This window comes from Dermochelys coriacea, chromosome 1 (genome assembly GCF_009764565.3).
Source record: "Dermochelys coriacea isolate rDerCor1 chromosome 1, rDerCor1.pri.v4, whole genome shotgun sequence".
NCBI classification, from domain to species: Eukaryota; Metazoa; Chordata; order Testudines; family Dermochelyidae; genus Dermochelys; species Dermochelys coriacea.
In genome coordinates, this window is record NC_050068.2 from 27145154 (window position 1) to 27169334 (window position 24181).

Below are 24181 nucleotides of genomic sequence, written 5' to 3' on the forward strand. Positions count from 1 at the left end.
CTGTGATTACTCTATGGCCATCTCAAGGCCTGAACATAGCCTGAACTAATGTTCCCTCATCCTGCAAACACTTATGCACAAATTTACCTTTATTATCCTAAAGTTGCAAAAGTGTTTGCAGGATTGGGGTATTAATAAACCAGCATCACTTAACAAGCAATATTTTAATTGATTTATGCCAGTCCCTGGAATTAGTAGGGAGAAGAAAACGGGGATCACATGCTGCAGAGAATCCTACTTTTTGCCTCCTTCAAAAGAAGATACCCAGTGCAGCGGGCCCTGAAGTTTGCAGAAATCTGATGTCAGGCATTGCAGGCATATTTTAGTGTAAGGATCTCTTAAGGTTCCTATTTTGCAAGTGACTGTTTTTTTGAGAAATGGAACTGCAGAGTGGCTTCCAGAGAAGAGCAGGAGGGCAAGGTTGTGAGAAGGTGAGATTTAAAAATAAAACAATCACCAACCCTCCAAACCAACACAATTTGAATGAAATTTAATTATTTTGAATATAAAATAAATAAAATCTTAAATTACCTTCAGGGATGGATTCAGTTCGATCCATTCCAGTGCAAATATTGGCAGTAGAAACTTGCACAGGACACCATTCTAATTAGAAATTACCAGAATTTCCCCCCGTGTGTGTGGAGCATGACTCTGCTCCATCTTCACTAGAAGACCACCCAGTATTTTGTCACTCCCTTAAGCGGTTGCTTAAAACTGTTTCAATGTGTTTTTATGCCCTAGAATAAAATCCGAAGGAGTTTTAGATGAAACCGCGGTTAAAATCTCCAAACTCCTGCCACAGGGGAATATGCTGCTTTTCGACCACCAGCAGGCCCTGCTATGCCAGCGTTGCATGCTCTGGCAGAGACTTCGCTTACTGAATTCGGTCTGTCCTGCTTTACTCGGGTGCACTAGGACCTGGTAGCTCATTGGCGTGTGCGTGCGCGCGTGTGTGTGTGTGTGTGTGTGTGTGTTGGAGGATAGTGTCGTGTTACCATTTCGATGCCAGCCCCCTATCCCGCCCAGCCCGCTCAGCCCAGTCTGCTGGGGACTGAACTCTCGCTGGATACATGGTGCAACATTAGGACCCAGCAGAGACTACCATGATTTGGGCAGTAGGTAAAGCTCTGACATTCCTTTCATTCCAGTGTGAATGGGGCTGATTGTTGTGTCCTGGATCTGAGGTTTTCCTCTGCATCTCGATCCGTTTTCTACACATCATGTCAAGCAGCACGTTTGCACGGTAGCCGCTTCATGCTTGCTTTTTTTTTTTTTTTTTTTTTTTTTTTGTGGGGACAAAACTAGCCATGGTAGCCTCATGTGGATTGCAAAGTTTCTGCCGGGAACTTCTGAGCAAGAAGTGAAAGGTAATAAACACAAACTTATTTTTGGAGTGGGTGGGGGGAAATTGCAAAAGCTACTTGCTCCATGTGATCTCCTTTAACAGAGCATGGGAGACTTCGGGGGGCACCGCGGAAGGGTTGAAGCCTTTGATTGCAGCTTTGGGGCTTTATTTTGGATGTAAACAGCGACTGGGAAGTCAAGTTAGTTCGCTTTTTCCTGAAAGAGGCTGACATATGTCTGAGATTCCTTCAGTCAGAGCTGCCTGACCATGGAAGTGCCTGCTGCCTCGCTCAGCGCTTGTTGATAGTGGAGCGGACTGGGGAAGGGGAAAAGAAGCTGGGAGAGAGAGAAAGAGATTGAGAGGGTGCCTTAGTGCAGGGGTTTCTCAAACTTCATTGAGACTAACAAATTTATTTGAGCAAATTTATTTGAGTCTCTAAGATGCCACAAGTACTCCTTTTCTTTTTGCGAATACAGACTAACACGGCTGCTACTCTGAAACCTGTCAAACTTCATTGCACCGCAACTCCCTTCTGACAACAAAAGTTATTACAGGACCCCATGAGAGGAGACGGAAACCTGAGTCCGCCCACGCCCCGTCCCACCAGGTGAAGGGGGCGAAGCAAAAGCCCCACTGCCCTATGCCGGGAGGCCAAAGCCAAAGGGCTTCAGCCCCAGGCAGGGGGCCTCTAACCTTAGCCCTGCTGCCCAGGGTTGAAGCCCTTGGATTTGGGCTTGAGCTTTGGCCGCAGACCCCAGCAAGTCTAAGCCAGCCCTGGCGACCCTATTAAAATGGGGTCGCGACCCACTTTGGGGTCTCGACCCACAGTTTGAGAATCATCGCCTTAGTGGGCTTTCAAACAGAGAAAAGCTTATAAGCCATATGCTTATATGAAAGCTGTGCTGAGTAACCAGAATTCGGGGCAAACCGTGCGCATTCTGATACCGATTCTGTAGTCAGTCAGTACAGATGTACTGTACTTTGGCAGCCTGTCTCAGCAATTCTGTCTTTGTTCCACGGAACATTCAGAAATACGGCAGTTAGATAACCCTCCAGAAAATACTTTTAATGAGTCGGGTGATAATTTGAAAAAGTTGCATTGAAAAAAAGAATCTTTGAAGGTTCTGGGAAAACGACACTCTAAAGGTTGGGGCCTGATCCTCAGCTGGCTCAACGCTGGAACTCTGTACGGACGGACACCAGCTCAGGATCTGATCCATGAGCTTTCCTTGGAATATGGCAATGTAGGGGAAAGAGACACCGATGCATTAATTCATAGGGGCTGCCATCAGGGAGCTGGGGGTCCCACAACGCATGCATGCTGACTGGGATAGGGGTGGTACTTAACATGAAGAAACAGCAACACAGTTTATTTTTCAGCTGATTTATATGTTGTCTTCAGGTTTAATGCAGTGTTAGAGCTGAATAATCCTAAACTGTGCAGAGAGAGACTCAATGTTTATTGAATATCATATTGCCTCTATATAAATCCATGGTACTCCCACATCTTGAATACTACATGTAGATCTGGTCGCCCCATCTCAAAAAAGATATATTGGAATTGGAAAAGGTACAGAAAAGGGCAACAAAAATTGATTAGGGGTATGGAGCAGCTTCCATATGAAGAGAGATTAATAAGACTGGGACTTTTCAACTTGGAAAAGAGGCAACTGGGTTGGGGGGGGAAGATATGATAGAGGTCTATAAAATCATGACTGGTGTGGAGAAAGTGAATAGGGAAGTGTTATTTACTCTTCATAACACAAGAACTAGGGGTCACCAAATGAAATTAATAGGCAGCAGGTTAAAACAAACAAAAGGAAGTATTTCTTTACACAACACACAGTCAACCTGTGGAACTCTTTGCCAGAGGATGTTGTGAAGGCCAAGACTATAGTTCAGGGGTTCTCAAAGTGGGGGTCAGGACCCCTCAGGGGGTCATGAGGTTATTACATGGGGGGGGTCGCAAGCTGTCAGCCTCCACCCCAAACCCTGCTTTGCCTCCAGAATTTATAATGGTGTTAAATATATTAAAAAGTGTTTTTAATTTATAGGGGGGGGTTGCACTCAGAGGCTTGCTATGTTGAAGGGGTCACAGGTACAAAAGTTTGAGAACCACTACTGTAGTTCAAAAAAGAACAAGATAAGTTCATGGAGGATAGGTCCATCAATGGCTATTAGCCAGAATGGGCAGGGATGCAAAACCATGCTCTGAAGTGTCCCTAGCCTCTGTTTGCCAGAAGCTGGGAATGGGCAACATGGGATGGATCACTTGATGGTTACATGTTGTGTTCATTCCCTCTGGATCACCTGGCATTGGCTACTGTCAGAAGACAGGATACTGGGCTATATTCATAGGTTCATAGATACTAAGGTCAAGAAGGGACCATTCTGATCATCTAGTCCGACCTCCTGCACAGCGCAGGCCACAGAATCTCACCCACCCACACCTACGAAAAACCTCACCTATGTCTGAGCTACTGAAGTCCTCAAATCATGGTTTAAAGACTTCAAGGAGCAGAGAAGCCTCCCTCAAGTCACCCATGCCCCATGCTACAGAGGAAGGCGAAAAACCTCCAGGGCCTCTCCAATCTGCCCTGGAGGAAAATTCCTTCCCGACCCCAAATATGGCAATCAGCTAAACCCTGAGCATATGGGCAAGATTCACCAGCCAGATACTACAGAAAATTCTTTCCTGGGTAACTCAGATCCCATCCATCTAATATCCCATCTCAGGGGATTAGTCCTATTTACCCTGAATATTTAAAGATCAATTACTTACCAAAATCACATTATCCCATCATACCATCTCCTCCATAAACTTATCGAGTAGAATCTTAAAACTAGATAGATCTTTTGCCCCCACTGCTTCCCTTGGAAGGCTATTCCAAAACTTCACTCCTCTGATGGTTAGAAACCTTCGTCTAATTTCAAGTCTAAACTTCCTGGTGGCCAGTTTATACCCATTTGTTCTTGTGTCCACATTGGTGCTGAGCTTAAATAATTCCTCTCCCTCTCCTGTATTTATCCCTCTGATATATTTATAGAGAGCAATCATATCTCCCCTCAACCTTCTTTTAGTTAGGCTAAACAAGCCAAGCTCCTTAAGTCTCCTTTCATAAGACAAGTTTTCCATTCCTCGGATCATCCTAGTAGCCCTTCTCTGTACCTGCTCCAGTTTGAATTCATCCTTTTTAAACATGGGAGACCAGAACTGCACACACTATTCTAGGTGAGGTCTCACCAGTGCCTTGTATAATGGTACTAAAACCTCCTTATCCCTACTGGAAATGCCTCTCCTGATGCATCCCAAAACCGCATTAGCTTTTTTCACAGCCATATCACATTGGCAGCTCATAGTCATCCTATGATCAACCAATACTCCAAGGTCCTTCTCTTCTTCTGTTACTTCTAATTGATGCGTCCCCAACTTATAACTAAAATTCTTGTTATTAATCCCTAAATGCATAACCTTACACTTCTCACTATTGAATTTCATCCTATTACTATTACTCCAGTTTACAAGGTTCTCCAGATCTTCCTGTATAATATCCCGATCCTTCTCTGAATTGGCAATACCTCCCAGCTTTGTATCATCTGCAAACTTTATTAGCACACTCCCACTTTTTGTGCTGAGGTCAGTAATAAAAAGATTAAATAAGATTGGTCCCAAAACTGATCCCTGAGGAACTCCACTGGTAACCTCCCTCCAGCCTGACAGTTTGCCTTTCAGTAGGACCCGTTGCAGTCTCCTCTTTAACCAATTCCTTATCCACCTTTTGATGTTCATATTGATACCCATCTTCTCCAATTTAACTAATAATTCCCCATGTGGCACGGTATCAAATGCCTTACTGAAATCTAGGTAAATTAGATCCACTGGGTTTCCTTTATCTAAAAAATATGTTACTTTTTCAAAGAAGAAGATCAGGTTGGTTTGGCACGATCTACCTTTTGTAAAACCATGTTGTATTTTGTCCCATTTACCATTGACTTTAATGTCCTTAACTACTTTCTCCTTCAAAATTTTTTCCAGGAACTTGCATACTACAGATGTCAAACTAACAGGCCTGTAGTTACCCGGATCACTTTTTTTTCCCCTTTCTTAAAAATAGGAACTATATTAGCAATTCTCCAATCATTCGGTACTACTCCTGAGTTTACAGATTTATTAAAAATTCTTGCTAATGGGCTTGCAATTTCGGGTGCCAATTCCTTTAATATTCTTGAATGAAGATTATCTGGGCCCCCCGATTTAGTCCCATTAAGCTGTTTGAGTTTTGCTTCTATGTCAGATATGTTAATATCTACCTCCATATCCTCATTCCCATTTGTCATGCTACCATTATCCCTAAGATCCTCTTTAGCCTTATTAAAGAATGAGGCAAAGTATTTGTTTAGATATTGGGCCATGCCTAGATTATCTTTAACCTCCACTCCATCCTCAGTGTTTAGCAGCCCCACTTCTTCTTTCTTAGTTTTCTTCTTATTTATATGGCTATAGAACCTTTTACTATTGGTTTTAATTCCCTTTGCTACGTCCAACTCCACTCGACTTTTAGCCTGTCTCACTTTATCCCTACATGTTCTGACCTCAATTAGGTAGCTTTCCTTGCTGATCCCTCCCATCTTCCACTCCCTGTATGCTTTCTGCTTCTTCTTAATCACCTCTCTAAGATGCTTGTTCATCCAGCTTGGTCTATAACTCCTTTCTATGAATTTTTTCCCCTTTCTTGGGATACAGGCTTCCGATAGCTTCTGCAGCTTTGATTTAAAGTAATCCCAGGCCTCCTCTACCTTTAGATCCATAAGTTCTTCCGTCCAATCCACTTCCCTAACTAATTTCCTTAATTTTTGAAAGTCAGCCCTTAGATGGACCATTGGTCTGACCCAGTATGGCTGCTCTGATGAAACACTAGTTTTTAAAACCTTCCCAAGCAACACACATGATTTCTGTGCATTTATCGTCTTAAAAATAGTTTTAGGGTCAGTAAAGAAATGACTGTCTAAGTCATAGAATCATAGAACTGGAAGGGACTTGGAGAGGTCATCTAGTCCAGTACCCTGCATTCAAGGCAGAAATAAGTGTAATCTAGACCATCCCTGACAGGTGTTTGTCTGACCTGCTCTTAAAAATCCCCAGTGATGGAGATTCCATCATTCCATTAAGTCCTATCATTATGTTTCCAGTTTTCTTTTAAGGTTGAATATGTCAAGTGTTAGATTAAACTTTATTAGAGAACACTGAAACTATTTCCATCTGAACTTTGCTAGGGAATTACATATCTGTGGGTAGTGATGTGTCCCTTAAAAGTCCCTTATTAAAAAGAACCCTAGGCCACTTGTAATACTCTTCTCAATATACATCAGAAATGTCACTATACATTGTAGTTTAAAGTGGTTTAGGCCATCAGTGCAAGAAGTTTTAACAGATTCCTTTCTTTGAAACATTTTAATTACTGAGGTGTGATTAAAGTGACATTAATAATTATTCAATCAAGCATCCTGCAGTAGAAGTGAAAATGTGAGTTTGAAAACACTCAGCAATCATTTAGCAGTTGGTGAAGCCAAAGAGATAGGAGCCTTTAGAGCACATATAGATTAGAATTTGTCTTTTGGGTTGCTTGTGCTTAGCAATTTTAATGAGAGTTTAGGGTATATCATCAGACAAGGGGAATATGCATGTAAGGGTTGTTTGAAGTCAGAGGAGAGATGTAAGTAGGATATTTTCTTCTTTTGCAGGCATGCATGGTGGGCTCGGGGAGGAGAAGGAAATGGTCTAAAGAAGCTTTTGTATTTAGGTTACACTTTATTAGAGAATGGTGAAACATACTAATGCACCACAGGAAAGAATGAAGAGAAAACTGTATATAAAGGATGCATAGATGGGAAATCCAGTCAGTTTAAAGAAGAAAACAATTAAATTGAGGCAGGTTTAGAACCTGAAATTACAAGTCCGACTGCCAGTTATTGTGGTTTTACATTTTCCTATTTTTTAAAGAAGTTTTTTCTCTCTCCCATTGCTGTATGAAAGACCCACAAGAACAATAGTGGAAATTGACTTAGTGGCTATACAGTGGAACCCATGCAAATGATTATTCAGTAGGTGCTATCAAATGCACAGAGCAAATTATCAGTTATATCTAATCTGTCTATCGATGCATTTGTTAGGCCCTGGTCATGGTAGTATTTATAGTAATACTTTATAGTGTTTATAATAATCTCAGGTGTTTTACAATAATAGGTACAAAACAAAAAGCCTTTCAGAGAGAGAGAGAGAGAGAGAGAGAGATTTTTAAATTGAATGGGGTCCTTTTACATTGTCTGCATGGAAATTTGAGGGGTTTATTTATGACAGCTATGTTGCAATTAACAAAAAGAGTTAATTATTTGAAATGTTCTTTATTTTAAAGGTGGCCTGTAAATACTTTATCAAAAAAATGACTGTGTGTTGAGTGCTCCAAATAACAAAGGTAAAGGGGGTTTTCACCCTCTAGTTACATTAAAGTCCCCCCTTTTTTTCAGTCCCCCTTAAATTGCAGTCCCATGCTCCTGCCCATCTGTGAAGCCCCAGCATGCACCCTGTTGTGATGTCATAGCTAATAATAGTTCTACAGCAACTTTCATCCAAAGATCTCATAGCACTTTACAATCATTAGCAGATTAAGCCTCACAGTACCTCTATGAGGTAACTCTATAGTGATTGCTTCACTAAAAATGCAGACACTTCTGAAGTGGAAAATAGTAGCTGTGTAACAGAGCACAGCAGTCTTGCATAACATTTTAGTAGGGGAGGTGAAGTACACTGATCCCGCTGAAACTGCTGAGGGAATGTAAATAGGCAGAATATAATTGGCCAAGTTCCCAGGGAAACCCACTGTGCATGGAATTGGCCTATAGGGATTGTACAGCACCTGGCACACTCGGGCCATGATCGTAGTCTGGGCCTCTGGATACTACTGTAATACAAATAATAAATAGTAGTAGCAGGGTCAGGTCAGTGATGTGTTGGGAGGCAGTGTGGTCCAGTGGATATGTGCTTGGGGTTCTATGCCTGGCTGTGCCACTGGCCTGCTAGGCGATGCTGGACAAGTCATGTCATCTCTTTCAACCTCAGTTTCCCCTTTCTGTGAAAGGAGGATAGTGGATCTTATCCCCTTCGTGATCTTCAGATAAAAAGCACTAAACTAGGTGCTCTTGCTATAGTTATAGGCCCAGTTTAGTAATATTTTTTTATCTTCTATCCCAAAAGATATTAAATAATGGAAATGCAAAACCCCATTTCAATACCATGTCACATATTTGTAAAATATCACTTCTTTCATCCTGTGTGGGTCAGTGCCAATGCTCACAAGGGCTTGTGAGTATTGGCACTGGATGTGATGTCACAACTTGGTGAATGCTGGAACATTTGCAGCTAAATGGGAGCCAGTCAGACAAGCTTTGGAGGACCTGGAATGAAATGTTAAAATGAATGGGTCAAATTCTCTGCTGGTGTCACATGGAAGACTTGGCCCAATATGCTGAAGACTCCTGTGAATCTGTTTGTGCCATTCAGCACATACAATACCTATAGCTCATTTTGAGTAGCACACACTGAAGACCCAAATATGGTGTCACATATTTTCTCTACTACATCTATGGATAGATTTTGAACATGTGGTTTAAAAAAAACCTGTAGGACCTGTTTCTTCACCTTCTTACCAATGTTCCCTCTAATTTTTGACAGGCCGTGTGCGCAAAAAATTTCTTCTGTGCAAATTGTGCTTCTGTGCAAATTTTTGTGCATGCGGTGTTTCGCTGTGTGCATGGGGTTTAGGATCTGTGTGCACGCGCACAGCTTAGAGGGAACAGTGCTTCTTACATCAGTTTTATGCTGGTGTAACTTCACGGAAATCAGTGGATCTAGAAATCTTGGCTTTATGACTTAACTGGATTGTTTGGGGGTGGGTGAAAATTCTCCAGCACACCACGTCTACCAGGTCGGGACTAACTAACTCTCAAAAGGGAATGTGGTTTATACAAAAAGGATAATCTGTAGCACAATACATAACCAAGTCAGATTCTTCCATTCCTGAAATGTGTTTTGATGATGATGGAGACTGGCTTAAATCATAAGTGGCTTGTGCATGGGTTTAGACCCCCAGACAAACTTGCCTTCTGGGCTAGAACTGAGCCAGAATAGCTTATGTATATCCTACTAGTACTTGGTACCTAGATACCGGCCAGACTTATTCTGAGGGCTTCGCTGTAACTGCTTAATGGGAGACTGTTCTTATGGTGTGAAGGTAGGGCCCTGCAGAGGTTGTGAGAGGTCCTGTGGAAAGGAAGAGAGGATATGGGGCCTAAGGGCCACCCACGGAGCAACAAGAGGGAGCTGTTCTGGGTCGGGATCCCATAATGGAGGAACTCATCTTCATGCATGGGTCTGCAAAGAGAGAAGGTGGCTAGTGTGGCTGAATACTGACTTATTGGTATGGGGAGAGAAGATGGTGTATGGTAGGAAAATCAGAGGTAAGAGAGGGTGTATGTGTGTGTGAGAGAGAGAGAGGGAGTGGAAGAGAGAGGGTAAGATTGGAGGGAGAATGCTGACAAGGAGTGTGGAGTAAATAGGAAGGAGAGAGATGGGGAGGAAAAGTGGTATAGGTTGGAGAAGGGAGAGCAGGAATGAGCAGAGGCCTGTGAGGACAAGGGGGAGAGATGACGAAAGCATAGAAAATGGAGAAGAACACAAGTCCCAGAGCGGAGGACAGAGCTCCCACAGAGCAAGCTTGGGAAGAATGAGGAATAAGGTGGGACTCAGGGCAGGGGAGAGCTATTATAGTCTAAGGAGCTGGGACTTCATTATTGACACAGAAAATATAATGAAAGGGAACAGGTATGGAGAAAACAGTAAAGGGGACAGAAGCATAACTAGAGTGTTCTGCTGCCCACTCTTTAACGAGGGATTGTTGACGGAGAGGGGGCTTCCCGCTCAGCCTCCTATGTGCAAACATTATATAATATCAAAACCAGGTCAATGATTGGTTTAGCAACCAGCCAGATGGCTGAGACTGAAGCTAGGATTGCTGTGAGGGGAAGATGAGGGAGTTGCATGACAGAGTGAGGAGGGGGAGAATTTTGTTTAACTTAGCAAACAGCCAAACTTAGAAAAAATAGGTCATGCACCTGTCATTACCCTGATCTTTTAGGGCCACATTCTGCCATTCTCTGCTCACTCTGATTAGTACCTTGCTGTGCATTGATTTCAGTGTATATGCTCACTGCGTAAGGTGGAAGAACCAGGCCCCTTGCTTGCATCACTTTCACCACCCTTTTCTATCTTTGTCTTTTTTAGACTGTACGCTCTTTGAAGCAGGGTCTCTGCTTTCTTCTGTGTTTGGAAAGTGACTACTGTACTATGGGTGTGACTCCCAACTAAATAGGTAGCAGATTTCGGGGCCTTGTAAATCAGTTTCCTGTTGTAGGAGAAATCAGTGACATGGAGTCTGGGTATTTTCTTAGTATAATTTGCTTTAGTTGCCATATACAGTAAACCTGAAACAGAAGTGGTCAAACAACATGCGGGCAATTGTCTCTGTCAGGAATCAGCCCCACATGAATACCCAGTTCCCAGGAAGCGACTCTGCCTCAAGAACTGACTCTAATTAGAGGGATTAAGGCAGAGAGCAAACTCCCTTGTGGCTTGCACTAGTTCCCCTGAAAGAAATCTTCATCTCGAAACTAACAATGTAGCATACTGCATAGAATGTACACTACCAGCACTCTAAGGGAAAAAAAGACTTGTAAGACTGTAATAGTGCCAACTGGTGACTTCTGCTATAACAATAGCTAGCTAGCATAAAGCTGGAATGTGATCTCTGTACTCCACACACAATTCCTTTGATTTCAGTTGAACTACAGAGGAGTGAAGTGTTACTCAGTGGAATAAAGTGTCAGAATCTGCCCAATAATAAACAAAAGATGGGGCAGGAAGCAAAAAAAATCTGACATTTCCTGGCTTTTTCATGCTTGATGGTTGTGGAGCCTGAATGACATATGACTTAAAGTGCAGTTCTGAAAAGTGGCCAGAAAAATGACATCATGGGGTTCTATATTTTATGATGTTACAATGATTTATACTAAAATGTGGTCAGTTTATATGTAAGAAGTTGTGTTTATTTCCTAGCTGCCACTCTGCCAAATCCAACCAGCTCTCTGAAAGACTTTGAATCTTATGCCTTATCCATAGCTGTAGGCCCTTATTTAAACCATTTATAATCCCATTGTCTTCAAATGTAGTTGGGGATGTTTGGGTGCGTGTGCTTGTGATTGAACAGGCAGGTGTAGCTGAAGGCAGAGTATTTATTTTTTAAGTTATGATGTGTAAGACAGAAAGACCTCCACTGGACTCTCAGAGCACCGTCTGAGTTTGCGGGGCTGGCAGGCAGGGAAGAGTATATTTTATATATGAACTCTGCAGATATGATCAGGAATCCATGAAACAAAAGTCTAGTGCCCCACATTGCATTTTTTACACAGCCACTTTTTAGAGTAGACCTGCATTTTAAAGGCCTGAGCTGGTAAAATGTTACTCCAGCTTTCAGGTGGAAATAGCTTGCTCTTTGCAGCATCCTTATAGCGGGAGGAATTAGGGAGATGGCGAGATACATATCTGGATATGTCTGCACTGCAAATCCCCCCTTCCCCAACGCGCAGTGAGTCTCAGATCCCGGGTCAACTGACTCGAGCTTACGGGATTCACGCTAGAGGGCTAAAAATAGCAGTGTAGGTATTCCCATTCAGGCTGCAGCCTGGGCTCTGAGACCAACTCCTCTTGCTGGGTTTCTGAGCCCGGGCTCAAGCCCAGAGGGAATGTTTACACTGCTATTTTTTGCCCTGCAGCACATGTCCTGGAAGACCAAGTCAGTTAACCTGGGCTCTGAGACTCACTGCAATGAGTTTTTTTTGCAGCGTAGATGCAGCCTATCTGCTAATGTAATAGTCCCAGTGGAAACTTTTGCACTCAGGAATATTTTGTGGATTTGGGAAAATCCCAGGAAGATTTTGTTTTAATAAAACACTTTTTTTGGCAGCTTTGGGACAGATATAATCTGGTTTCCATTTGTTTCCAGAATATTAAAGGGGAACAGTCCTCATTGCACTCAGAGCAGCAGAGTTAAATTGAAGAGAAAAAAAATCACCTCTCCCCAAGAATAAATCTACATGGAAATTCACTGGACATAATTTTTTGAAATGTCAGAAAAATGTGAAGAGCAAATGGGCACAGTTTCTTTTTAATGTTTCTTTTTATAACATCAAATTCTGCTTTTCGTTTCTATAAATCTGGAATAAATCCACTTTAGGCAGTGGAGTAACACCAGTTTCACACTGATGAGCCGGGAAAAGAATTTTGTCCCACATCAGAAAGAATGCAGCAAATGGGCAATTGCTTCATCTAAAACAATAGTAGATATTGCAATATTTATTGACATGCATATTATGTGTCTTTTCAATTAGCTTGCCTATGGCATGCCATTCTATAAGTGTATCATCACTGCAATGCAGTTGCTATGCCTTTCCCTGCACAGACATGCATGTCATATTTTGAAATCCCTACCTCTTTCTTATTAACTAAGTCTCCTGATGACAGGTAGCATGACTCTGTGCAGTGTCTTTCACAGGAGTTATGTGATCTTTGACATGAGCGATGGGTATCGCAGGCCAGGGGAGGCTGAGCTTCCCCAAACAGTACTGAGTTGCCCTGCCCGCACTCCCCTCCCAGGCCCTCACTGGGCTGGGGGAGCTGGGGACCGGCCACCTGCCTGGAGCTGGGGACTGGCAGCCCGCTCACCCGGTGCTTCAGGGCTGGGGGAATTGGAGACCAGCAGCCTGCCTGCCTGGGGCTGGGGAAGCTGGGGGCAGGCAGCCCACTCACCCGGCGCTCCGGGGGTTGGGGTGGGGGGGCACTCTGAGCTCCGGTGGGGGTGGGGCCTTGGGCAGAAGACTTGGGGCTGGGGGCTAGCCTCCCCGAGGCAGTGGTTCACGGGCTGCCCATTGCCTTTGATCTTTTTACAATATAGCATTTTAGGAATACATTTTTTCCGATAATCTTCCATGGAAAGATCCTTTGGATTATCTGTTGTGATTGGGGCTGTCAATTAATCTCAGTTAACTCAAGCGATTAACTCAGAACAAATTAACTCGATTAAAAAATTAATCGCAATTAGTTGTAGTTTTAATTGCACTGTTAAACAATAATAGAATACCAATTAAAATTTATTATAAATATTTTTGGATATTTTTCTATATTTTCAAACATACTGATTTCAATTACAGCACAGAATGTAAAGTGTACAGTGCTCGCTTTATATTATTTTTCATTACAAATATTTGCACTGTAAATGTCAGGTTGTGTAATATTTGAACTTATTTTTAAATTTCTTTTTCCCTTTGGCAACACCTAAGTGAAATTAATTGTGCTGGATAATTTCTGACACCTGAAAATATAATAATTTTTGAAGGGACTAACACCGTGAATCATACCTTGGATTGGAGTTCTGCAAATGTTTGTCCTGTAAATTGAAGCAGTTTGATATACGGATGGTTTCATTTCAATGAAAAAATATTTTTCCTGCTTGAACACTTTGCATGGCAAGTTTAGCTTGGAGCAAAGTCTTTTTATGGCCTGAAGATCAGAATATATAATGTAATGAAAATGCCAGCTGCCCCTTAACTGTATTGACAAAACAGGTGCTGCCCATTCCTTGAATTGCAGGCTTCATGTCATCCTCTGTATTTCAATGTTTCAAGGAGAGTTTCCTGCCTTTCCACTCTCCAGAATGTATAATACTTAATTTTCTATCTCAGAGTAGCAACACTGACATGAGACAATATGATCATTGGCATTTCATGTTACTGACGAGCAAAGTGGACATTTAAAATTACTGGTTATATTTTTAAAAAAAATCCTTACTATAAATCCAAGTTGTTGTAGTATCATAGATCCAACTATTCAGGTCTCAAAGGAAGAGAAAAATCAGGGCTAACAATATTTAGAGGCTTCTAAAGTGCATGCAACGTGTCTTTATTCTGTAAATCATAATACTGATATTTTAAGATCATTGTCTTCCAGGGCCAGAAGCAAGTGCTATATCTTCTGTTGGAAAGGGTGAATACCAGTTCTCCAACCAGATAAAGCATAGGGGCCTGATTCTATGTGGGTGTGCACCTTGTGTAGTTCCTTAAACCAGAAGAAATGCAAAGTGAATGTAAAATATAGCCATTTCAGTATGGTAGGATTTTACATCCACTTTGCACTCACTGGGCAGGTTTGTTAATGACCAACCCACATGCAAGGCAATGGAGAATCAGGCCCTTTGTTTTTAGTTGGCCCAAGATGTTATACTGTCATCTTAAAAAGAAAAGGAGTACTTGTGGCACCTTAGAGACTAACAAATTTATTAGGATGAGCTGTAGCTCACGAAAGCTTATGCTCTAATAAATTTGTTAGTCTCTAAGGTGCCACAAGTACTCCTTTTCTTTTTGCGAATACAGACTAACATGGCTGCTACTCTGAATACTGTCATCTTGTCACTGATCTAGGTGAAAGACTGATTCTTGCTATCCTCAGAACAGTGTAATTTTTATTTACGTTTGGGAGTGGAGAGGGGGTGGGCTGAGAGTTGTGAAGAGAGAAATTTTGGAAGCATTATTTTTAAACGCTGCAACCTAGCAGATGTGGGATATTGGGCAGAGTCAAGGTGAGAACAGGAAAAAGCGCATGATAAAAGCAAATTGGCACATGAATATTACCATCATATAAGTGGTTTAAAATGTATACAAATGCATGGGTACCTTTTTAAATTAGAGCATGAAAAGATTAGGGATCTATCAGTGGAACTCCCAGACAGTAGAGCCCCCTGTCTTTTTGGTACTCAGATGGTTTTAAGCTAGATTTTTAACCAACTGCACTATGGATTAAGGTTGGTCTTGGGGAGGGATAGCTCAGTGGTTTGAGCATTGGCCTACTAAACCCCGGGTTGTGAATTCAATCCTTGAGGGGGTCATTTATGGCTCTGGGGCAAAAATTGGGGATTGGTCCTGCTTTGAGTAGGGGGTGGGACTAGATGACCTTTTGAGGTCCTTGATAATCTATGATTCTTGTGGTGAAGCCACTAGCCTAGGATTTTTAAGACCCAAGTCTCAATGGGTAGGGCTGTCTTTCAGAGGCACCACAGCCCGAGGTCAAAAAATGGGATTTTTCCTCATTGAAAATTTTGATGAAAACATTTTTTCCCCCATTTTCATCTAAATTTTCCACTGGAAAATATGTTTTTGTGAAAATCTGAATAATAAAAAAAGTTTGATTTGCATGTGCTGCTACACTGTCTCATGGGAGTTGTAGTTTAGTTGCCTCAAGCTCCTATTCTCCTCTATAATCTGTGCTCTTTGGTCAGGCTACATGTCCCATAATGCACCACCATCTTCTCTCTTGGAAAGGGAGGAGGTACATTGTAGCCTTCTCTAACAATGTTGCCTCCTGAAGAACATGGGCTATGTACTTAGGTCTCGAGAGTCCCAGGTTAGCATCTTCATAACAAGACCACCTTTCATCCCATGATACAGTCAGTTAAGATTGTTTCAGTCAGGTGAACCCTGGCTGGTGAGGAGGGTGTGACTTATATAATGCTTCAAGATTTAGAATGCACCAATAGATCCAGTAGTCTATTTGGATGAATATTGCCTGGTTTTCCAAATGAATCTCTTGCTTGGTTGCTTGACTGGTTTTGTATTCTATGGTGATGGATTTTTCTATAGTGCTTAAAAAAATTAGCAATGAGAATTCAGTTCCGTCCAATCCTGGCAACGCTGTATAGCGGGGTAGAAAACACTACGTATTTCTTCTGTATTTATAAGAAGCACTTCAGATCATATAACTCACCGATGTGTAAATCAGATGCTCCGGTACAGTGGGGAGTGTGTGCTTCCTTAATGTCTTTTCTTTTCCGAGAAAGCATGGATACATTAGTTCTTGTTGCACTTAGCTGGTGTGAGGATGAGCATTATCTAATGATCATGCTAGTATCTTGAAAATGGCACCACCAAGTCTAGGAGTATTTCAGCTTGAAAGGCTTTCGGAAGAAGACAAAACAAGAAGCTACATGTGAGATCATTTTAAATGTGTTGCAATACTTGTGCAAATGAATCATCTGTGCCTAGATGCGTATATTGAGACTCTTTTAGCAGCTTGTCATAATTAGCATTGCAACTTGTCACTTGAAAGGGACACCAACAACTTAAAAAAACCACTCTGTCCAAAGTTGTTTTACCTACTGTTACAGGTAACGCTTGAGATGACTGTAACTGAAAGAGATTAGAGAAGAAAAAAAAAAACAACCTCCCCTGCTCTGGCCCATATGTACACCTGCAGCAGCCTATAGGGGCCAGACAGAAGCTTCAAGGCATCAGGGGAGAATTTCCCCAGTGCAGGAGCAGGATAGGACTGATGTGAGTTCTAGGGAACCTCTGAGAAAATTTTATACAGTAAGATAGATCAGTCTGTGGGGCTGCTCTTACTTAGGGCTTGTCTACACTGGCACTTTACAGCGCTGCAACTTTCTCGCTCAGGGGTGTGAAAAAACACTCCCCCGTCCCTCTGAGTGCTGCAAGTTTCAGCGCTGTAATGTGCCAGTATAGACAGATCACCAGCTCTGGGAGCTGCTCTCCCAGCGCTGGTAGCCATGCCCCTCGTGGAGGTGGGTTTTTTAGAGCGCTGGGAGAGCTCTCTCCCAGCACTGTGACGTGACTACACAAGCCACGTTAAAGTGCTACCATGGCAGTGCTTTAACGTTGTCAGTGAAGATGTGCCCTTACACTGGGGACTGTTGCAGCCACCTGGAATCTGTAAGGTGCAAAGGCATCAAAAAACATCTTTACCTCACCTCCCCGGGGGCTTGCCTTCTGCGCTGTGCACAGAACAAAATCTAGCCCTCTGTTTTTCCAGTTTGTTTTGTGCATTTGACAGCACTTTGGACATAGTCAATTTCCACTGTTTGTTACAAAAAAAAAAAATCTCATGGAGCAACAGGGGAGAGAAAAGTACTTTTCAAATAGGGTAGCATGGTTATAATCCTCCCCAAATTGGCTGTGGGACTGAGGGGCTGGTGTAGAGTCTGAAACTATTTCAAATAATTTACATTCTCTGTATTATTTCTGGAAATGCTTTATAAACTGCAGAATCACTTATTCCCTTTTCAATTTCAAGTCATTACTTCAAACGCGATTTCAGAAGCCTCAACCTCATTTAGGATTGTTTGATCCATTTAGAAAAAATTAGGAAATAATTTCTCATAGGAAATATTTCCCTCCATGCTTGACTTACCATGACTTTCTATTGAACATTCTATTCGCGTTCCACAGTGATGAATGTCAGAGGAAGTGCCATATGTGCAACTAATGCAGAATATGCCACAGAAATCCAGCTGACTGAGAAGAGATCAAGGGGAGGTGGTGAGAGATGCAAGATAAATGAATTTATCACATGATTCTGCAATTTATCACTCGATTTGTGTCTAAATGGTAGCCATTTGCGGCTGTTTTATATGTATTATCTTTGTAAGACAAGTATTTTCAGTGCCCTTTAGAAGGAGATACATTATTTATTCACATGTATGTGTGCTCACAATATTTTGTATTAGATTCCTATTTTGAAATTTTGTATTGGATCCTTCCTAGATATCAGACTAAACTCACATCCGACACAGGAAATCTTTGGGTATCGCTCTTCTGCCTCTGGGTTGGCCAATTACTCACCTCCGTTGGTCTTAATACATGAGTCATTAGAATGGTAATGAACCTGTAAAGGAGTTATAAAATGTGTTATAATCACCCTCTGAATACAATATCTCCTTCTGTATGATATGAAAAATACCACAATGCAAAGATAATATGTATAAAATGGGTGCAACTGGCTACCATTTAGAGAGTAGTGGTGATGCTGAAATTTAGCATAGTGCAAAACACGGGCTCAATCATTCTCCTGTTGAATTCAATGAGAGTTGGATCAGGCCTTAAATATGCTTAGGATCCATGAAAACTACAAGTTATTGGACCTGATGCAGGAAACACTGGATAAATGTCAATTTAAAAGGAAAATATGTACTGGCCACTTATGCAGCTAGATTGAATTCTGGCTTAGCAGTTTGAATGACTGCAAAAATGAATGCATATAACAACACACATATTGGCTTCTTGTGTGAGTGGACATCAAGATTTATTGTTGCTGGAGGTAAATATTGACCTTGGCTTTGCTTCAGACAATATTTACCTCCCAGATCAATACATTGTGATATCCGCCTTAGCCATGTGTGTGCACATGCACAGTTCACCACCGATTGAAATGCACACACGGTGGAAGGTAGCACTTGTTTAACAAAGCATGGCAACATGACACAGCAGTTTGGAGAGGAGATACAGAGGACTGTTATATAGAATTGAAGGTGTATAGGACCTGTAGGTAGGCTGAATGGAATTACTCAAATTGGAATGTGGTCTGACATACGAGTTAACTTTATTCTTGCAAAAAGTGGGCTAGACAGTGAGTGGTCAGGACCAAAAGATGGCACTGTCATCCAAAAAGTGCTCCTGGGCACCATGCAGACACTGGTGATATACTGACTCCGGGAAGTACCACCCGCTGAATCACCAAATCCACTCTCTGTAGGGTGACCTTACATCCTGTTTTGGCTAGGACAGTCCCCTTTTTAATCTCTGTCCTGGACATCATGACTTTTTTGGTTGTCCCATTTGCTCTTCCCCAGGTGTGGGGGAGCACAGAGGAGCGTTCGGGCAAATGCCCAGTTGCCAAAAATGTAGTGACCTCCATGATATTGTCTTGGGTGTGCAGCGATGCCATGCGGCTTGGGCCAGCCCTGCATGGCAAGGCTTGGGCCAGCCCCGCTGGGCAGCTGGAGAGTGGCAGCTGCTGGTCAGATGCCCAGCTCTGAAGGCAGCACCACTGCTAGCAGAAGTAAGGGTGGCATGGTATGGTATTGCCACCCTTACTTCTGCGCTGCTGCTGGCAGTGGCACTGCCTTCATAGCTGGGTGGTTGGAGAATGGCGGCTGCTGGCCAAGAGCCCAGATGTGCTGGGCCTATGAACTGCCAAGCCTAAAGGTGCTGGGGCTTTGCCCTGGCAAGTCCCAGCACAAATTAAGCACTGCCAGCACAGCCGGGCTTGGGTCAGTGGTGATACCAGGCCGCTCATATTGTCTCACTGCAGAAAGGGCAGGGGAGAAGGGCAATAGTAGCGGAGTGGTCAGGGAGAAGGATTGGGGCAGAAAGGTCATCTATATCTACTCCTGGTGTCCCGTTTTCAGTTTAGGGAAATATGGTCACCATAACTCTCTACCACACCTGTCTGTGTAGTGACTAGGCCAGAGTTTGCTTGTCTTATGAGCTCTGAAAGGGTCTCAACTGGAGGTGGTATAATGGACACAACCTATGGGCCAGATTCTGCCACCCAGGGCCGGCTCTACCTTTTTTGCCGCCCAAAGCAGCGAAGCAAAACAAACAAACAAAAAAGCGGCCGCCAAAGCCACCAAAGAAGAAAAAATAAACCGAAGTGCCGCTGCCGAAGGGCTGCCGGAGTGCCAGCCCAAGAACTGCCGGAGTGCCGCCCCTTCTGATTTGCTGCCCCAGACCTGCCCTGCTGCCACCCTTACTCACACTTAGTAATACTTCATATATAATCCTGCTGATCAGTGGGACTACTTGCAGAGTAAGGCACTGCTCAGTGTCTCTACAGATAGCAGAATTTTGGCCTATGGTAATTATCTAAACACCTGATACAGGGCCAGATCCTCAAGATATATAAATCAGTGCATGGAGCTTAGCCAATTTACACTATCTGAGGGTGTGATTTATAAGGATTGAGGCCCAGCTCCTCAAAGGTATTTAGGCTTCTACCACTTCCAGGTGGTATAAACTGGCATAGCTCTATGTGCTGTTTTTCATGTGCTGAGGATCTTGGCTATGGATAGTGTTCTCCACAGGTTGGTGCCTAGATACAGTAAGATACATATGAGAAATAGCTAGCTAGATTGGTGACAGTATGACTATTGGCTCTCCCTGCATGTATTTTAATGTCATATCTCTGTGTGTTCAAATGTCAAATCTTGGTACATTCCACATTGGCAATGACTTTCTCTTTAGAAGAAGTGTTTTATTCACATAAATAATATATTTGTGTACAGGCCAGCGACTGCATCCTTGTCTTCTGAGTAACCAAGAAAACTCGGATGACACATCAGACATTCAGGAGGCCAGGATACGGTCTGTGTGGTGATTCTCATAGTTAAAACAGTGTAGTGCGCTCAGTCCTGGTCCCCTGGCACAGCTTGGGAGCAAAGTCTGTGGACAGGGGAAAGGCACATGGAGTTGGGTACATCCATATCTTTCTCTCCAGCCTCTCCAGGGCTCAGGGCTGCTGCACTTCCCTCATGCCAGAACATTTGCTATCATCCCATCCCCAGATCTGTCTTCATCAGGCCGGCCCAGTGTGGAGATCATGGAGATGTATTCCTTAGTGCATGGGAAGGGGAAGAGGTTACCCAACCTTCTTTTGTCAGCAGATTTCTACTGTGTTCAGGGCCTTCTGCAGCATGCACTTAGACTGAAGGATTTAGCCATTTATTTGTGTGGTGGGGAAAAAGTATTCCATTTACAAAGGAAATTCTGATGATGAGTCCTTCACAAATGAATAACTAGCCCCTAAATTTATCAAAATCAAAATAAAACACTGCTCAGCTAAAGAAATACACCCAGAAAACCTGTCAGCAGTCCATACATGTGATAGACCCAGAGGCAGCTCCAGAGCTGCCAGCTCATTTGCTGGAAGGGGAATCTGACAGGGAGCTAGATACTGATGTCCCTGGAAAAAAGATCCTCCATACTGTTGCTTGGCATATTGAGTCTGTGCCTGGTAACCCAAGAAGAAGGATAGACAAGGAAAAGAGGGCAATGGGGGCAGATTGCTGCCCCAAATGGCCTTGTGAACAGGTTAAAAATCCATAAAACAGTTGCTATAATATACAAATTCAGACAAAACAAATTCAGCATGGATTCTGTTGCTAGTGTTTTTTTCCTAACTGCAAGCTCATAGCATGCATTTGCATTATTTGGCAGTTAACTGGAGCAGAGGGTTTATATAACAGTGTAAGCAAATGGGTTCACAAATAACTTGTTTGAAGCACCAGAGTGATTCCCTGCCATTTTTTAAAAATGCAGTGAGATTTTGAGTGAATTTAGTGCCAGTGAAATAAATCAGAGTGAGGGCATTAGAAAGAGACTGAAATTATTGTATCAGGAGAACAGTACAGCCACTGCAGTGTGACTTTCCCTGCAGGTCCTAACCCTAACCAGAGGGCTCAGGCTAACCTGCACTGTCCCCATAGGCTGAGGAGGACCCTGTTGACAGGACAGCATGATTAAGCTTGTATTACCAGTGCCATTGCCTGTGCTGTACCTGTTCTGCAGGTAGAGAATGCTAATCTCCAAGGCTGTAAATCCAGCACCTTTCATAAATAATATACTCCCCCCTCCCCAATCAAATGGCTGGCTTTGTTTATTTATTTATTTTTGAATGATATTTGTTGGAACAAATGAAAAACCTCCCAGTAAAATGCCTCACCTTTACAAAGGCACTTCAGGCCGCAGCCTCTGGCAGCTAGAGGGAAACAACTTTGGCAGAACCCCAAAGGCTTTTTTTAATTCTTTATTTGATTTGCTTATCAAAGTTTTGTTGAAATCTGTGCTGAGTGCATTTCTCTGCTGGAAGTTTCATATCATTAAAAATCCACCCGGCTGTAAGCATCTGCTCAGCGGAGTTATGAGCAATCTATCCATGAGCCGTGCCTTATTATCTGTCATCTATGAGTGGAAATCTAGGCTAACGTTTTAGAAAGTGGCTAGTGGTTCTGGGTTCCTCCATTTTGTGTGTGGGGGCGGGAGGGAGCGGAGCTGAACAAAATTTTTAAAAGTGCTTAACCCAGACCAGCTCCCATTTAGGCACCATAGTGGGTGAGTTTTCAAAAGGGCTCAGTATCTTCTGTTCTCAGCGGGAGCTGCAGGGTGCTGGGTACTTTGTTTAGGTGCTTGTATAATAGCTGTGCATTGCTGAAACCCTGGCTCCTTGAGCCTGATTTGCAGAGAGGCTGAGCATCTGCAGCTGCCATTGATTTCAAGAGGTCAATACGTTGGTGCTGGGCCCATACTGGTCTTAGGTTAGTAGACCATGCCTGGTATTTGTGGGCATGATTACTGTCAAGATAAACTTTTCTGTCCCCAACTGTGGGCCAAGTACTTGCCTGTATCCCCCCTTTTTCTGAAGTCATTCCCATAGTTATAGCGCTCCCTAAGTTCAAGGCTCAAGTGGCTTTTGCCTCTTGAAAAAAGTCTGAGGCTTCACCCCTACAGGCTCACCACAGGGCCCTGGCAGGTCAATACTCTGAACAGCTGTTCTTTTTCTTAGAAGCAAGGTCTGCAGAACCTTGGCCTCCTTGCAGCTTTGGAGACAGAACATAAAGGCTGAACTACAAATCCTGCACTTGCCTATCATTGAGTGTCTGAATGGGCATCTGTGTCTATTCTGTAACGAGCAATTAGGCCTCTCCGGTGTGGGATCCGCCAGGGAATTATAGCCTAGGCCATTGTGCCGTGGCTAGGGATCAGGTGACCCTAGCCCAGGACAAGTAGCTAGTGGCGGACGCCCCTGCAGGGATCAGCATCCAAAGGGAAGTCCAGGAAAAAGGACCCAAATACTCTTCCAAGGTTCTTGAGCCCACATCGCCAGGTGTGGTGACTACAGAGCCACTAGATTGTTGTGGGACCTTTAGGCCCAGCACTAGTTTTCTAATCATGCTTCCTGAACCTGTATCAGGGGCTTTCCCAATCCAGTCCTATCATTAGATACTCCTGAACTGCTTTCAGAGTGGTAGCCGTGTTAGTCTGTATCAGCAAAAAGAACAAGGAGTACTTGTGGCACCTTAGAGACTAACAAATTTATTTGGGCATAAGCTTTCATGGGCTAAAACCCACTTCATTGGATGCATGCAGTGGAAAATACAGTAGGAAGATATATATACACAGAGAACATGAAACAATGGGTGTTGCCATAGCAATTGTAACAAGACCAGTTAATTAAGGTGGGTTATTATCAGCTGGAGGGGAAAAAACAACAACAAAAAACAAACAAACAAAAAAACTTTTTTGTAGTGATAATCAGGATGGCCCATTTCAAACAGTTGACAAGAAAGTGTGAGTAACAGTAGGGGGAAAAATTAGCATGGGGAAATAGTTTTTACTTTGTGTAATGACCCATCCATTCCCAGTCTTTATTCAAGCCTAATTTAATGGTGTCCAGTTTGCAAATGACTTCCAATTCTGCAGTTTCTCGTTGGAGTCGGTTTTGGGAGTTTTTTTTGTAGGAGAAGCAGGCAAGTGACTTTAACGAAGACCCCCTAGGATGGAAGCTTGTTTTATTAGGTTATTGCCTGTATTCCTTCCCCTTGGGGCCTATCTTTCTGGGCCAGGCAATCCTGGGATCAGTTCCCCCTCTCAGCTGAAATCCAAAGGCTTCCCAAGGGGGATCAATAGAAAAGGAGTCCCACATGAAACTAAAGACAAGACCTGTGGCAGAAGGAGTGCTAACGGGTTAAGCACTAAATCCTCTGGTGAGGCACAGCAAACCTCTCCCTGTCCGAGAGAGTTGTAAGCATGAGCCAAACAAAGGGCCTCCCAGGCACAAACTACCTAGGAACTACTCTGCCATCCTTTGACCCTGTGGGAGTAGGGGAT

General features: G+C 43.0%; 1 protein-coding gene across 7 annotated transcripts in view; it reads left to right on the forward strand.

The window, feature by feature from the left end:
* Positions 1–24181, forward strand: part of AMOTL1 (angiomotin like 1) — a 144368-nt gene that overhangs the window by 18362 nt on the left and 101825 nt on the right. Inside the window, exon 1 of one of the 7 annotated variants that reach the window (XM_038386959.2) lies at positions 318–431. The exons of 4 other annotated variants lie outside the window; for them this stretch is intronic. Coding sequence is in view for 2 of the 3 variants with exons in the window: in XM_038386956.2 (XP_038242884.1) it covers positions 1319–1367 (49 nt within the window). In the remaining variant the exon portion in view is untranslated. Of the gene's footprint in view, positions 1–317; positions 432–1013; positions 1368–24181 lie in introns of those variants that run through there. 2 more of the 7 variants (XM_038386956.2, XM_038386957.2) reach the window with 2 other exon arrangements.